This window comes from Bombina bombina, chromosome 2, assembly GCF_027579735.1.
Source record: "Bombina bombina isolate aBomBom1 chromosome 2, aBomBom1.pri, whole genome shotgun sequence".
Classification (NCBI taxonomy): domain Eukaryota; kingdom Metazoa; phylum Chordata; class Amphibia; order Anura; family Bombinatoridae; genus Bombina; species Bombina bombina.
This window is the reverse complement of record NC_069500.1, coordinates 306,755,122-306,771,876: the sequence shown is the minus strand read 5'-3', so window position 1 is coordinate 306,771,876 and position 16,755 is coordinate 306,755,122. Positions and strand designations below refer to the sequence as shown.

General features: G+C 41.6%; 1 protein-coding gene across 1 annotated transcript in view; it reads left to right on the top strand.

Moving 5' to 3' along the window:
• The window catches only part of LOC128648765 (alpha-aminoadipic semialdehyde dehydrogenase-like), a 283,737-nt gene that overhangs the window by 27,105 nt on the left and 239,877 nt on the right, over positions 1-16,755 (top strand). Inside the window, 1 exon segment of the mRNA XM_053701624.1 lies at positions 814-925. Within this exon segment, the coding sequence (XP_053557599.1) occupies positions 814-925 (112 nt within the window).

Genomic DNA, 16,755 nt, shown 5'->3' with positions numbered 1-16,755 from the left:
GTTTTACTGACATAAGCTGGATTGTATTTCTTTAATATAGTTGTATCTTGTAATGCCAAATCTGTTCTATTGTAAGGGTGCTGTCTTCTATAGTTTCATACTTAAAGGGACAGTAAACTTAAAAAATAATTTTACATAATTCTGCACATAGTCTACTCCAGAATTGTTATTGTTTAAAAAGATAGATAATCCATTTATTACCCGTTATCCAGATGTGCATAACCAACACGGTTATATTAATATACTGATTACCTTGTATATACTCCTCTGCAGAGTACTGATTACCTTTTATATATTCCTCTGCAGACTGCCCCCTTATTTCAGTTATTTTGACTTGCATTTTAGGGAATCAGTGCTGACTCCTAGGTAACAACACATGCGTGAGCACAATGTTATCTATATGGCACACATGAACTAATGCCATCTAGCTGTGAAAAACAGTCAAAATGCCCTGAGATAAGAGGTGACCTTCAATGGCTTAGAAATTAGCATATAAGCCTACCTAGGTTTAATTTTCAACAAAGAATACCAAGAGAACAAAGAAAAATTGTTGATAAAAGTAAATTGGAACGGTTTTTAAAATTGCATGTGCTATCTGAATCATGAAAGTTTAATTTTGGCTAGACTGTCCCTTTAGCAGGCTGTGGTTGTGTGGACTGAGTCCTCCCCCAACCAATCACGTCCTTTAAAAGCTGGTGGTTGGTCTGCTTACTTCTGTATGTATAAGCGAGCTGTAACTCCTTTTGTTACGTTACCATGCTGCAACTAACTTTACGTTGTTCTAAATAGAATTTTTTTTTTATTCTGTCATAGCTATGCTGCAACTATGTTAATTAACCAACCAAAGTTTTCATGGCTGAAAAAACTGGGCCTGAAGGAGGATAATGAGGGAGTTTACAATGGTACATGGGGAGGAAAAGGAGAGGTAGGTTTGCTGTTCATTTTATTTCCGTATGGTGTTTGTAGATTTGTGTAAAGTTATGAAGTATCCTCTTTTCCTAGGATAGATAGTAAAGCCCTGTCTTACTGCCATTATAAGCCTTGTTTACAAAACTATGGCCGTGAAAATATAATTAATAAACAGTGATAGAGAATATAATAATTCACACTACAGCAGTGTTTTTTTGTTTGTTTGCTAACCCCTTGGCTGCCAGAGATGGCTGCATCACATTGTTTACCCACAGGGTTAATATAAAACAGAATTTTATAAAGCGCTAAACTAAAATTTCACACAAAGGGTCAAATACAGCAGACAAAATGTCATGGGAGTTATAGGCCTATTACCAGTTCTTACAGTAGGAACCTTGTATAGGATCTTGTGTGTGTGACCTTTGGGGAACTATATTTTGCATGGCTTAAAGTGAAAGTCAACCCTAGCGTTTGTGAAACGCTAGGATTGACTATTGAAACAAATATAGGGGACTTTCATTCATGAAGTATAAGATACTTCATGCAGAAAGCTCCTTTATTTGTTTCAAGCGATCGCTGTTCTTAGCTGCTCATGCAGCCCACGGCAGAAATTTATTTTGCTTTGAGGTGGGTTTTCACCACTTAGCAAATAGCGTGCGTGAAATCCGGCTCAGAAGGGCGCCAAACCGGATTTACTGCACGGCTATTGGCTAAAAGGTGAAAATGTCACCTCTAAAGCAAAACGGTGATCTGCCGTGGGCTTCCTTAGCAGCTCAGAGCGGCGATCGCTTGAAACAAATAAAGGAGCTTTCTGCATGAAGTATCTTATACTTCATGAATGAAAATCCCCTTTATTTGTTTCAATAGTCAATCCTAGCATTTCACAAACTAGGGTTGACTTTCATTTTAAGTCCTGTAACTTATGGCATAACTGCATGGAAAAAGATTCTATTGCTGGCAAAATTTATTATATTTTAAAGGGACATGAAACCTAATTTATTTCCTATGGCATGGAGTCCACAACCTCATTCCAATTAATCTCCTGGCCAGCAGGAGGAGGCAAAGAGCACCCAGAAAAGCTGTTAAGTGTAACTTCCCTTACCCATAATCCCCAGTCATTCTCTTTGCCTTTGTCAATGGAGGATGTGCGAAGATGGTGTCTAACGATTTTAATCCTTTTATGGGTACTTTCCAAGCATTAGGGGTTCTGCTGTGTCCATGTCAATCTTTTTAGTAAGAGTAATGGTGGCTTTTAGCAGTTAGAAAGTGGCGAGGTTGTCTTTGCTTTATTTCTTCTACAAGATATGACGAGTCCACTGATTTCATCCTGTTGGCAGGAGGATAAATCCCACAAGTAAGGAAGTGGCAAAGAGCACCACAGCAGAGCTGTATATATAGCTCCTCCCTTCCCTCCACCCCCAGTCATTCTCTTTGCCTGTATAGTAATAGGAAGAGGTAAAGTGAGGTGTTAGTTTAGTTTCTTCAATCAAGAAGTTTTTAATTTTCAAATGGTGCCAGTGAGTACTATTTTTCTCAGGGAAAGTGAGGATGCTTCCTGCCCTGATGTTGATGATCTTAGCAAGCATTATCTAAGATCCATGATGGTTCCCACAGCTGCTGAAGATAGTGTAAGAAAATCTTCAGGGTGGAGACCGGTGTGTTGCTACAAGCAACTTTGAGGTATGTTCAGTCTTTTTGTTTCTGGGAAGACTTGATGCACAGAACAGGCTGACATTTTCCCCTTTATGGGGAGGGGTAAGCAGTATACACATGTATAAAGAAATGGTGTACCTGGAATCCCTTTTTCTTTATTACCATACTATGTTAAAGATTTTTGGCTGATAAAGAGGGGCTTTGACGCTGGGAGTTGCGGTTCTGTTTCAAAGGGTCATGTTATGAAAGGCACATGGCTTAGTGTTATGACATATTGTGTAGAGTTTTTCCCTTACTATACCGAGTGTTTATAAGAGGGCACATGGCTTATAGGGGACATGTTTCATTTTTTTACTTTGACCCATGCGGGTGCCGTACTTGCATAACACCCACGGTGGGCAGGGCCTTTTTCGTGCGCTCAGACGCGTAGTTCAGCTGGATCGCATGGGCGACAGAGTCCTGTTCTCTGGGGAGGCCTGAGTGTTCCGGACTTCAAGAGGACCTGAATAGCTTCTCGAGCAGTAGCAGTCACATTCGGGGGCAGGTAGGTGCCACAGCAGAGCTGTGACGTGGTGCAGGGGCTCAATTAGAGATAAAACATGCTTTATTTGTTAAACATCGTTATTATATTGGTTTACCATATTTGAGCCAGTGGATGCAATATTGTTAGAGTGTTTTTGATCATTTTCAAATAAATTTATTGCTAAAAAACACGTTTTTGAACGTCTCTGAAAAATAGTTGCGGTTTTAAAATTTAAAGGCGCAGTACAGTAATTTTTTCTGCATTAACTTTTTACTATAATTGAAATCAGAGCAAATTATTTTTAATAAAAGAACCTCTATTATAAGAGTGCTAATCTGTTTAACATGTCTGACACTGAGGAGGAAACTCATTGCTCTATGTGTTTAGATAAGGATGATTCTCAGTCTGAGGAGAATCAGGGTATACCGCTAACTTCTCTCCAAGCGTCACAACCTTTAACGCCCACCCAAGCGACAACGGGTTCTTCAACCGCGTCTAATTCTTTTACTCTGCAGGATATGGCTGCAGTTATGTCAACTACCCTTACAGAGGTATTATCTAAGTTACCAGCGTTACAGGGTAAACGCAGTAGGACAGAAGTCAATGCGAATACTGAGTCCGATAAAGCTTTATTAGCTATTTTCGATGTACCCTTACAGGAATCTGATTTGGGGGTCAGGGAATTTTTGTCTGAGGGGTAACTTTCCGATTTGGGAAGTGCGGTACCTCAAACAGACTCGGACACCATGTCCTTTAAATTTAAGCTTCAACACCTCCACCTGTTGCTTTGGGAGGTATTAGCGACTCTGGATGACTGTGACCCTATTGTGGTGCCACCAGAGAAATTGTGTAAGATGGACAAATACTTAGAAGTACCTGCCTACACTGATGTTTTTCCGGTTCCTAAGAGAATCTCGGAGATTATTAAGAGGGAATGGGACAGACCGGGTATTCCGTTCTCACCCTCTTCTAATTTCAAGAAGATGTATCCCATAGCTGACACTGTTCGGGACTCGTGGCAAACAGTCCCTAAGGTGGAGGGAGCTATATCTACCCTGGTGAAGCGTACAACTATTCCTATTGAAGACAGTTGTGCTTTTAAAGTCCCTATGGATAAGAAATTGGAGGGTCTTCTAAAGAAATTGTTTATTCATCAGGGTTTCCTCTTACAACCAACGGCCTGCATTGTTCCAGTTACCACTGCGGCGGCCTTCTGGTTTGATGCTTTAGAAGAGTCTCTTAAGATTGAATCTCCCTTAGAGGATATATTAGATAGAATTAAGGCTCTTAAGCTGGCTAATTCTTTTATTACAGACGCCGCCTTTCATAATGCTAAATTTGCTATTTTAGCGCGTAGAGCGTTATGGCTTTTGGCTATTCTTTTCAAGGGGAAAACCCTATTCGGGCCTGACTTGAATTAAATTATTTCTGACATTACGGGAGGTAAGGGTCATCTCCTACCTCAGGATAGAACTACTAAACTGAGGGGTAAACAAAATAATTTTCGTTCCTTTCGGAACTTTAAAGGAGTCCCCTCTTCTTCCTTGTCTTCCGCCAAGCAGGAAGGAAATTTTGCACAGACCAAGTCTATGTGGAGACCCAACCAGACATGGAACAAGGGTAAACAACCCAAGAAGCCCGCTGCTGCTACCAAGACAGCATGAAGAGGCGGCCCCCGATCCGGGACCGGATCTAGTAGGGGGCAGACTTTCTCTCTTTGCCCAGGCTTAGGCAAGAGATGTTCAGGACCCCTGGGCACTGAAAATCGTGACCCACGGGTATCAACTGGAATTCAAAAATTTTCTCCCAAGAGGGAGATTTCTTCTTTCATAATTGTCTGTAGACCAGATAAAGAGAGGCGTTCTTACGTTGTGTAAAAGACCTCTCTACTATGGGAGTAGTTCGTCCTGTCCCAAGACTAGAACAGGGGCAGGGGTTTTATTCAAATCTTTTCGTGGTTCACAAAAAAGAGGGAACGTTCAGACCCATTTTAGACCTCAAGAGTCTAAACAAGTTTCTCAGAGTCCCATCCTTCAAGATGGAGACCATTCAAACAATTTTACTAATGATCCAGGAGGGTCAATATAAGACTACCGTGGACTTGAAGGATGCATACCTTCATATTCCTATCCACAAGGATCATCATCAGTACCTAAGGTTTGCCTTCCTGGACAAACATTTTCAGTTCGTGGCTCTTCCCTTCGGGCTGGCCACAGCACCCAGAATCTTCACGAAGGTTCTAGGGTCCCTTCTGACTGTTGCCTTATCCGATATTCTGATTCAGGCGTTGTCTTATCATCTATACAAAATCTCATACAGACACAGTGTTATCCTTTCTGAGAACTCACGGATGGAAGGTGAATCTAGAAAAAAGTTCACTAATTCCACAGACTTCTTGGGAACTCTGATAGATTCTATAGCCATAAAAAAAATTCTGACGGAGGTCAGAAAGTCAAAGATTCTAAATACATGTCGAGCCCTTCAGTCCAATCCTCAGCCATCTGTGGCTCAGTGTATGGAGGTAATTGGATTAATGGTGGCGGCAATGGACATCATTCCGTTTTGCTCTGTTTCATCTCAGACCACTGCAACTGTGCATGCTCGAACAGTGGAATGGGGACTATGCAAATTTATCTCCTTCGATAAATCTGGACCAAGAGACCCGAAACTCTCTTCTTTGGTGGTTGTCGCCGGATCATCTGTCCCAAGGGACGTGTTTCCTCAGACCCTCGTGGGTGATAGTGACAACGGACGCTAGTCTACTAGGCTGGGGTGCAGTCTGGAATTCCCTGAAGGCTAAGGGTGTATGGACTCAGGTGGAGTCTCTACTTCCAATCAATATTCTGGAATTGAGAGCAATATTCAATGCGCTTCAGGCGTGGCCTCAGTTGGCTTCGGATAACATCACGACTGTGGCTTACATCAATCATCAGGGAGGAACGAGGAGTTCCTTAGCAATGACAGAAGTATCCAAGATAATTCAATGGGCGGAGGCCCACTCTTGTTCTCTGTCAGCAATCTACATCCCAGGAGGGGACAACTGGGAAGCGGACTTTTTAAGCCGACAGGCATTTCATCCGGGGGAGTGGGAACTCCATCCGGAGGTCTTTGCCTCGCTGATTCTCCGATGGGGCAGACCGGAATTGGACCTGATGGCGTCTCAACAGAATGCCAAGCTCCCAAGATACGGATCCAGGTCGAGGGATCCTCAGGCGGAACTGATAGATGCCTTGGTCGTTCAACCTAGCTAATGTGTTTCCACCATTTCCTCTCCTTCCCCGGGTGATTGCTCGGATCAAACAGGAGAGAGCTTCAGTAATTCTAATCGCGCCTGCGTGGCCACGCAGGACTTGGTATGCAGATCTAGTGGACATGTCCTCTCTCCCTCCGTGGAAACTTCCAGTGAGACAGGACCTTCTCATTCAAGGTCCTTTCCAACATCCAAATCTAATTTCTCTGCAGCTGACTGCCTGGAGATTGAACGCTTGATTTTATCTAAGCGGGGATTTTCGGATTCTGTCATCGATACCTTGATTCAGGCACGTAAGCCTGTCACTAGAAAGATCTATCATAAGATATGGCGTAAATATCTTTTTTGGTGTGAATCCAAGGACTACTCATGGAGTAAAGTTAGGATTCCCAGTATTCTGTCTTTTCTCCAAGAAGGATTGGAGAAAGGGTTATCAGATTTCTGCTTTGTCAATTTTGCTACACAAACGTTTGGCAGATGTTCCAGACGTTCAGTCTTTTTGTCAGACTCTAACCAGAATTAAGCCTGTGTTTAGACCAATTGCTCCACCCTGGAGTTTAAATTTAGTTCTTAATGTTCTTCAAGGGGTTCCGTTTGAACCCATGCATTCCATAGATATTAAATTGTTATCTTGGAAAGTTTTCTTTTTGGTTGCTATTTCTTCTGCTCGTAGAGTTTCTGAGCTTTCAGCATTACAATGTGATTCGCCTTATCTTATCTTCCATTCTGATAAGGTGGTTTTACCTACCAAACCAGGTTTTCTTCCTAAGGTGGTTTCTAATAAGAATATTAATCAGGAAATAGTTGTTCCTTCATTATGTCCTAACCCTTCTTCTAAGAAGGAGCGTATGTTGCATAACCTGGACGTGGTCCGTGCCCTGAAGTTTTACTTGCAGGCGACTAAGGATTTCCGTCAATCTTCTTCATTATTCATTGTTTTTTCTGGAAAGTGTAGGGGTCAGAAAGCTACGGCTACCTCTCTTTCTTTTTGGCTGAAGAGTATCATCCGCCTGGAGTATGAGACTGCTGGACAGCAGCCTCCTGAAAGAGTTACGGCTCACTCTACTAGGGCTGTGGCTTCCTCATGGGCATGCAAAAACAATGCTTCTGTTGAACAGATTTGCAAGGCTGTGACTTGGTCGTCTCTTCACACTTTTTCCAAATTTTCCAAATTTGCTTCTTTTGCTTCTTCTGAGGCTGGTTTTGGGAGAAAGGTTCTTCAAGCAGTGGTGTCTTCCGTTTAGGTTCCTGTCTTGTCCCTCCCTTTCATCTGTGTCCTGTTGCTTTGGTATTGTATCCCACAAGTAAGGTTGAAATCCGTGGACTCATCATATCTTATAGAAAAAAAGGAAATTTATGCTTACCTGATAAATTTATTTCTCCTACAATATGACGAGTCCACGGCCCTCCCTGACATTTTTAAGACAGGTTTAGATTATATTATATTTTTTATAAACTTCAGTCACCTCTGCGCCTTTGGCTTCTCCTTTCTCTTCCTTACTTCGGTCGAATGACTGGGGGTGGAGGGAAGGGAGGAGCTATATATATATATATATATATACAGCTCTGCTGTGGTGCTCTTTGCCACTTCCTGTTGGCAGGAGGATAAATCCCACAAGTAAGGATGAAATCCGTGGACTCGTCATATCGTAGAAGAAATACATTTATCAGGTAAGCATGAATTTCCTTTTCTAACATTATTGCTACCCTTTCATAGAAAGCCAGAGTTGGTTACTCTTCTCTTTCTTTTTCTTCAGGTCCCTGATAGAGAGTGGAGTATCTATCACACCTAAGAAACTGTTCCTTCCCTGCAGCTGGGTCCACAGGTAAGTGCATTTGCCTTCTAGGTACTGAAGGACAGCACTTGTGGGGTTAATCCCTCTACTGGATCTTATTATAGGACATGTTATAACCCTCAGGGGTTAATACTTGGGCAGTCTGACTGGCACTGATTTAATAAGTGGTTAATCTTCCTCCTTTTTATTTAGAGACTGGTTGAGGGGTAGAGTCTATAGCTTAAATTGTGGCGCCTTTTTATCTATAAGAAAACTATTGGTACATGAACGGTTGCGCACAGAATACTGAGTGTGTTTCATTATGCTACGTTAGTTTCTTTTTTTTTTTGGTTGGATAGAGCTCTTATCAGAATCGCTGCTTTTCATGTGGCTCAGTTTCGTTTTTCTGTCCAATCCCGTGTGCTCCGCTCTTCCTTCATTGTGAGCGGAGTGAAAAGCCAGTGCGAGCTTTTTTCACTGTCACTAATACGATCGCATGTTCTGGCTTATTGACTGGTTTAACGATCTGGTTCACAGTTTTCTAGAGCTGACTGCTATATCGGACAGAGCGGATCTGCAGCTTGCAAGAGTCCTTCTTTTTACTAATGGCACTCCTCCCGGTGCGGTAAGATCTCCTCAGCTAATGTGAGGTATAGAGGTGCTAGGGGCTCTGATTAAATTTAGCATACTTTTGAAGTTTTTGAGTACCTTATTTCTTAAAGTGACATTCTGGTTAATTTGTTTTTTTTATCTGGTTATTGTTTTTTTTTTTTTTCCAACTATGGACCCAGAACAAGATTCTGTTTCTATGGATAAGTGATTATTATGCTTAGAGGCCCAAATTGTTTTACCTATGCAATTTTGTTCTGCATGTTTGGCTAAGACTCTAAAATTTAAAGATACATTACTCCCTTCTGAGGCAATTGTCTCTCAGGATAATGTTCTTCAGGATATGCCATAGCTTTCTCCTCAAACGTCCTAAGCCTTAATGGTTTCACATACAGTGCCCTGCGGTTCCTCTCAACCTCCTGGGGGCGTAAATTTGCCAGGAGATTTTACTGCTCAGATAACCTCTGAGATATCTGCTGCTTTGTCTGCTTTACATTCCTCGGGTAAGCATAAGAGGAAATCTAAACATTTGTCTACTATTAAGGTTTCTGACCTTTCTAAATCTGCATTGGTCAACCTTTCTCAAGTGTCTTCTGATGAGGAAGATACTTCAGTAGCTTCTGAAGGGGTGAAATCTCAGACTTTGACACTTTGGCAGAAAAATCTTCAGGATCTGAGGAGGTCAACTTTAGATTTAAGCTCGAACACCTACGGTTACTACGGAAGGAGTTTCTAGCTACTTTGGACGACTCTGAACCTTCGGTTGCTGTCAACCCTAAGAAGTCCTCTAAACTTAATAGAGTTTATGATTCTCCAACTTCTGAAGATGTTTTTCCTGTTATTATAGCTCAGGAATTGGATAAGCCAGGGGTTGCTTTTTCCCCTTCCCCTGTTTTAAAAAAAATAAAAATATTTTTATTAAAGAGAGTTCAGGCATATAATACGTACATACAGGTATTTTGATAATGTGTAGAGTCACATTCAATAAATCTAAGATAGACATCATACAAACACTTGGTACACAATACATGAAATTAGGAGACAGTTGCTGGATTGTGATACAAATGTGTATGAGAAGGGGTACATTTCCTGGGTATGTAACAATTAGAAGAGGGATATATGATTCATATATATGTATATAGACACCAAGGTTTCCTCATTAGTTATTACCCGAACTCTCTCCTTTTTAAAAAAAAAAAACTTTATTAAACTAAACCTACAAACGAAACAAAAACTAAACAAAACAATTAGCGTACCCTATGCATATTCTATAAGAAGCCTGCGTGGCCCTGCTAGTATTTCAGAGCAAAGTTCAGAATATATTATATGCTTTTTATGATGGATATTCCCTCTAGATTTTTATATGATTATTGCATGAGGGATCCTCTCTGAAGCCCAAATATCAAGTCATTTAAGATGTTGTCTGAGATAATGTGGGGAACACTGGTTATACCATTGCTTATTATGAAAAGAATATCATATTACAAATTGAACACAGAATGGCCTCATGTACATTGAGATGCAAAGTTCTTGGACCGTTCAAAAGAGGTAGAGTGTCCTATGTAAAAGTATGGTGTGAGTATGTGTATTCCAGACTGTGACATGGTAGAAATAGCTAGGGTTTCAAGAATATTACAAAATTTGAGAGAATGATTAAGGGGACATCAGTGTTATCATATTTACACGTGTGGTTATAAGGAGGATGACAGCTTAACTTACAATTTATATTCGCAAGTTTCAGAAGATTGTCATAATTGTGGTGGTCCATATACATAGTAAGCTAGTGAGAACAGAGTATTACAACGTGATATGTCAAACAGATCATACCAGAGCACTACATATAACAAACCTGCAAGGGGGATGCCTGTTATCCAGATCTATGTTGATAAAGGTGTTAGGATAGTCTATTAGCCATGTATGTGATAGAGAAATGAGGTAATGGGCATTTTTCCTAAAGCAACTTAGCTATATAATATAATGAAAAGACCTAAGCTAGCAGTTTGAGTCAACCGAACACTACCATTGAATCCATACTAACCTTGAACTAGCCTGTAGGCATATAGCTACAATTATAAGTGCGGTGTTAGATGGTCCAGGTACTCCAAGAGAAACCTAGAGGCAAACAAGCATCAAGGCTAAAGATGTACAACGAAATTAGTGCTGCAAAATTAATCTAGCCAGGGCCCATTATGACCAATACATTTTCCTTTTCTCCTCCTCCTCCTCTCTCCTGTCAGCTTGTGGCTGAACTTTATAGTAGTTTATAAAGCTCAAATAAATTGTTAAGCGTTAGTCTAGATCATAATTCACATATGAAAATGGAGCAGGGTAATGAAATACATGCAGAGCCAAAAAGAGCAAAATTAAAATACTATGATGCATAGTCAACAAACGAGTGCAAACTTATCAACAGAAAAAAAAAGAAAGAAATATCAGAACTATAAGAACAACATTATTCAGATCATTGGAGCATAACTTTAGCCAATATTATTATTCAGAACGGTATACTGAGGTATATAATTTACACTAACAGTCTCTCATGCATGGAGGCAACCTTGTGCATGAATGCACCCGTAATAAAGTGTAGCCCTTTTATATGTGCGGCTTCTTATCCCTGCAGGCTGTCGGCTGCACATGAAGGTTCACTCACAGTCTAGCCAATTCCCATACGCTAACCATATTGTGCAGGGATTAGTATTATAGAAGCCTGGACCACCAAACAAAGAGTGTCCCCCCTAAACTGCTGCATAGAGGATAGTCTAATTCGCCTAGGCCGTGGCTTCCTGGTGTTAGGCCACATATCAGCCTGTTTCAGACATGGAGGGAGCAGGACAAAGTCCGCCTCTGTAACTGCACACAGACAGTGTCATCGCGATCCGTCAGTATTTGTTTTTTCCAAATCCTGGTCAAGCAGGGTAAGGGCCTGATCTTCATTCCTTTCCATAGCGTTATTGTCCAAACGTTTCTTTCCATTATTTACGTGCAGCATTTGAGAAGGTTCCTTCAGTGCAGTTTCGTTCTGCTCAGTATAATACCGCACGAGGCCGAGTTTCTCCACTGATTCCTGAGAATAGTTTTCGAGTGTGATTTTTGCTCTTGCTGTGATGGCGTTATCACAAGAAGCAAACGTGGGGAGGGTCCCACAATATGAACCAGGACGGCCATAACTGGTCTCGGTCAAGTAATAAGCGTCATCTTTGATGAGCAAACCCTTAGTGGACCGGGCTTCTCATATTAAGTTCTCAAGCAATTGTTGTAGCCCATCAAATAGTGGCAAAAGTAGTGCAGTTAGGTCATTTAGACTGTGCGCCATCTTGGTTGTATGCTGCTTTACAGGTTAACAGCCCAACGGCTTCAAACTTGTTAACTGACTTCACAGAGGCCTGAAGATGAAATATCTGATCCATAAAAGTTTCCAAGCACCTAAGCTGCCAAGGAAGATTGGATGGCAAAGAGTGTAGCCACAGATATGCTCAAACAAAGCAGGGAATTTAGTGGCCATCTTACAACACCGCCAACCAGAATTCTCCCCTTCACCTGTTTTTAAGAAAATGTTTCCTGTTGCTGACTCCGTTCGTGACTTATGGCACACTGTGCCTAAAGTAGAAGGAGCTATCTCTTCTCTAGCTAAAAGAACTAAGATTCCTATACAGTATAGTTGTTCCTTTAAGGATCCCATGTATAAGAAACTAGAAGCTTACTTAAAGAAAATGTACATCCATCAAGGATTACAGTGGCAACCTGCGGCAAGTATTGCTACGGTTGCGGGAGCAGCATCTTATTGGTGCAATGCCCTGTCTAATCTGATATCAGAGGAGACTACGATTGTGGAGATCCAATAGAGGATCAAGGCTCTTAAATTGGCCAATACTTTTATCTGCGATGCCAACATGCAGGCAATTAGACTGGGAGCTAATATGTCTAGCTTTACTGTCCTAGTGTCAGGTTTTTTTCCCTGTTGTGTTTGCCATGCGCTGCTGGCAGCCATTTTACTCACCTCTCTTCCTGACTGTGGTGCATTGTGGGGGATGCTGCTCATTTCCTGCACTTCCTTTTATGGCCAGACTGGTTTGCATCATCTGTGTGAGACAGGATGCAGTCTCAGAATTGTGATGTCATCAGGTATTATTTAAAGGGCCTCTGTTCAGTATGCTTTGCCTTTGCGTTGTCTCAGACCAGTTTGTGAGAGTTCCTGTGTATTACCTGGCTGCCTGACGTCCTTCCTGGTTCCTGATCCCTGGCTTGTTCCTGACTCTACTGTTTTCCTTGTTCCTGATTCCTGAGTTCCTGATTCGTCTGACTATTCGCTTTGGCTCCTGACTCGGCTCGTCTGACTACCAGCTCTGGTTTTGACACCTGGCTTGTTATTTGACTTGTGGACTTTTTATTATTTTTTGCTATTAATAAAGGTGTGATTATTTTTGCACTTCTCGTCTCAGTCTGATTCCTGGCGCCCTGACACCTAGCTCGTAGAGCTCTGTGGTTAAAATCTTGGTTGGCTGGTGTCTGTTCGAAAGCCAAGCTTTTGGCTTTACCTTATAAGGGTAAAACCTTATTTGGTCCTGGTCTGGCGGAAGTAATTTTAGAAATTACGGGTGGAAAGGGATCAAGAAGAATAGACCTAAGGGTCAACAGACTTCTAATTTTTGTTCCTTTTGCAACTTTAAAGGACAGAAGTCTTCCTCTTTTTCTTCTAATCCAGGTCCTCTTGGAAGTCCAGCCAGCCTTGGAATAAGGGAAAACAAAACCAGAAACCTTTTGTTGTCTCTAAATAAGCATGAAGGATCTGCCCCCGATCTGATTTTGGATCAAGTGGGGGGCAGGCTTTCCTTTTTTCGACAGGCTTGGATATGCGATGTCCCAGGTCCGTGGGCTGTGGACATAGTATCCCAGGGTTACAAGATAGGATTAAAGTCTTGCCCTCCAAGGGGCAGATTTCTCCTGTCAAGACTATCCTCAAACCAGGTAAAGAGGGAGGCCTTTTATATTGCGTAGAGGACCTATCCTCTCTGGGAGTTATTTTACCAGTCCCTCTAGGGGAACAAGGTCTAGGATTCTATTCAAATCTATTTGTGGTTCCCAAAAAGTAGGGAACTTTCCATCCATTTCAAGGCTTAAAGTGCCTCAAAAAATTCCTCAGAGTTCCATCCTTCACGATGGAAACTATTAGTTCCATTCTTTTCATGACTACTATAGACCTGAAGGATACGTATTTACATGTTCCCATTCACAGGGATCATCACCAGTTTCTAAGGTTTGCTTTTCTGGATAAGCTCTTCCAGTTTGATGCACTTCCTTTTGGTCTTGTCATGGCTCCCAGAATATTCACAAAGGTTATGGGGGCTCTGTTGGCGGTGATCAGATCCCAGGGTATTGCTGTGGCGCCTTATCTAGACGACATCTTGGTTCACGAGTCATCTTTTCAACTTGCAAAATCTTATACAGAGATGATGTTGTCTTTTCTACATTGCTACGGGTGGAAAGTGAATCTGGAAAAGAGTTCTATAGTTCCAGATACAAGAGTGTGTGTCCTAGTGACAATTATAGATTCTCTGTCCATGAAGATTTTTCTGACGGATTTAAAAAAATCCAAACTTCTAGCTTCTTGCCTTTCTCTTCTGTCTGCTATTCGTCCCTCAGTGGCTCAATGCATGGAGATGATTGGTCTAATGGTGGCTTCCATGGACATCTTTCCTTTTGATCGGTTCCATCTGAGACCTCTGCAACTATGCATGCTCAGTCAGTTTAACGGAGACAATTCAGATTTATCACAGGTGGATTTCACAGGAAAATCTGGCTCGGGGAACTTGCTTTCTGAGATTGTTCTGGGTGATTGTGACTACGAACGCCAGCCTAGTAGGCTGGGGAGCTGTTTGGGGCTCTCTAAAAGCTCAGGGCCTATGGACTCGGGAGGAGTCTTCTCTCCGCTAAACATCTTGGAGTTGAGAGCAATCTTCAATGCCTTGGTAGCTTGACCTCAATTATCTTTAGTCCGGTTTATCAGATTCCAGTTGGACAACATCACCTCAGTGACTTAAATCAACTGGCTTAAATCAAACACCAGGGAGGAACTTGGAGTTCTTTGGCTATGAAGCAGATGACTCGCATTCTACAGTGGGCGGAAGCTCACGATTGTCTACTTTCTGCCATCTACATTCCAGGAGTGTACAACTGGGAGGCGGATTTTCTGAGCAGACAGACTTTTCATCCCGGGAAGTGGGCTCTCCATCCAGAAGTGTTCTCTTAGATTACCCTCAGGTGGGGGGGGGAAGGGGGGGTTACAGAGTTGGATCTGATGGCGTCTCGTCAAAATGCCAAGCTTCCAAAGTTCCGTTCAAGGTCAAGAGATCCTCAGGCCGCTCTGATAGATGCTCTAGCGGTTCCTTGGATCTTCTCTCTGGCATACTTGTTTCCTCAGTTTGCTCTTCTTCCACAAGTCATTGCTTGTATCAAACAGGAGAGGGCATCTGTAATTCTCTTTTTGCTTATATATTGCTCACTTGCTTATATATTGTTTGCCATGCTTTAAGCGGTTGATGATCATAGATTTCGCTTTCCCAGCTCGTGAGATATGATGGAGAATGCTCAGAGTTATGTGAAAGCAACAAGTTATATGATATAGAGAGAATACCTGTGCGTGGGAATGACATGTAGCATATTGATTCAAAAGGTGTTAGGGGTCGGGTTAGGTTGTGTTTATCTACATGCGTCAGCAGGTAATGTGATAGTTGAAGGTATGCATATTATTTATTAAATGTAGGGCCCAATGTTTCTGCCAGGTCCTCTTAATCTTTAAGATTGCCATTTTGCAAAAGTGAATAATGGGGTATTACTTGGTGCATAGATCGAGTGACTGAAAAGGTTGATTTCAAAGGTAGAGGGACTATGGGGTTATTTACCAGAGTTGTCAGTGGTGAATGTGAAGTTAAAATTGTCTTGTAACCTTTTAAGATTTTGTCCCAGATTTTGAATGTCTCATGTATAAGTAAGGAAGAGTTAGGGAGGTGTGGTTCTCATTTAGTTTTAAGCCAGCATTGGCCTACTAGTTGTGGACTTTTGGAAAGTGCATGTTCGAGAGGCACCCTTTATTTGTGGCTACCATGTTTGCACCAGTCCACAATCCTGGTCATAAAAGTTGCAAAGCAATACAACATTAAATTCGGGGCTCCTAGACCCCTGTGAAGTTTAGCTCAGTATAGAGTGTTTGTGGCAACTTTTGGGCATCTGTGATTCCAAATAAAGGAATTTAAGAGTTTTTGTAGTTGGTATAGTGTGGTGTCAGGTATTGGCACAGGGAGTGTTTGAAAAATGTAAAGAATCTTGGGTAATATTACCATTTTAACCGCATTTATTCTCCCCAACCATAAAATAGGTTTGTGGGTCCATGGGTGCAATGTGGTGACGATATGGACTTTTAAAGGGTCATAGTTAAGGGCAGCTAGCTTTTCAAGGTGCAGAGAAATTTGATACCGGAATTGGTATGAACGGAGTAATGATAAATCATCATGTGTTGCTTCTAGGCTAATGAATTTGAAGTTGTTGATACGGAAATTAGAAAAAACTCCATACACCGTAAAATGATGAATCGGATGGGATAGACGTTTTGAGATTCGTGAGTGTGAGGACAATGTCGTCGGCATAGAGGTACGTTTTATTTTCTTGTGGTCCTATAGTGATTCCGCTAATGGTAGGGGAGGATCGTATGTGTGAAGCCAGAACTTCCATTGCTAGTATGAACAGAGTTGGGGACAATGGGCATCCTTGTCTTGTACTGTTACTAGTTTGGAATGGGCAAGATAGGGAATTGTTTAATTTAATCTTAGCTGTGGGGCAGTTGTAGAGAGTGAGAATTTTATGAATAAATTGGGCATCAAAGCCAAATCTTGTTAAAGTACATGAAAGGAATGACTAGCTTAGGTGATCAAAGGCTTTTTCTGCGTCCTTTGAGAGAATTATAGAGGGAATATGGTGGTTGGCATATTCTATGAGGTTTAAGATTTTGGTCGTATTATCTCTAGCCTCTCGGTGAGGGGTAA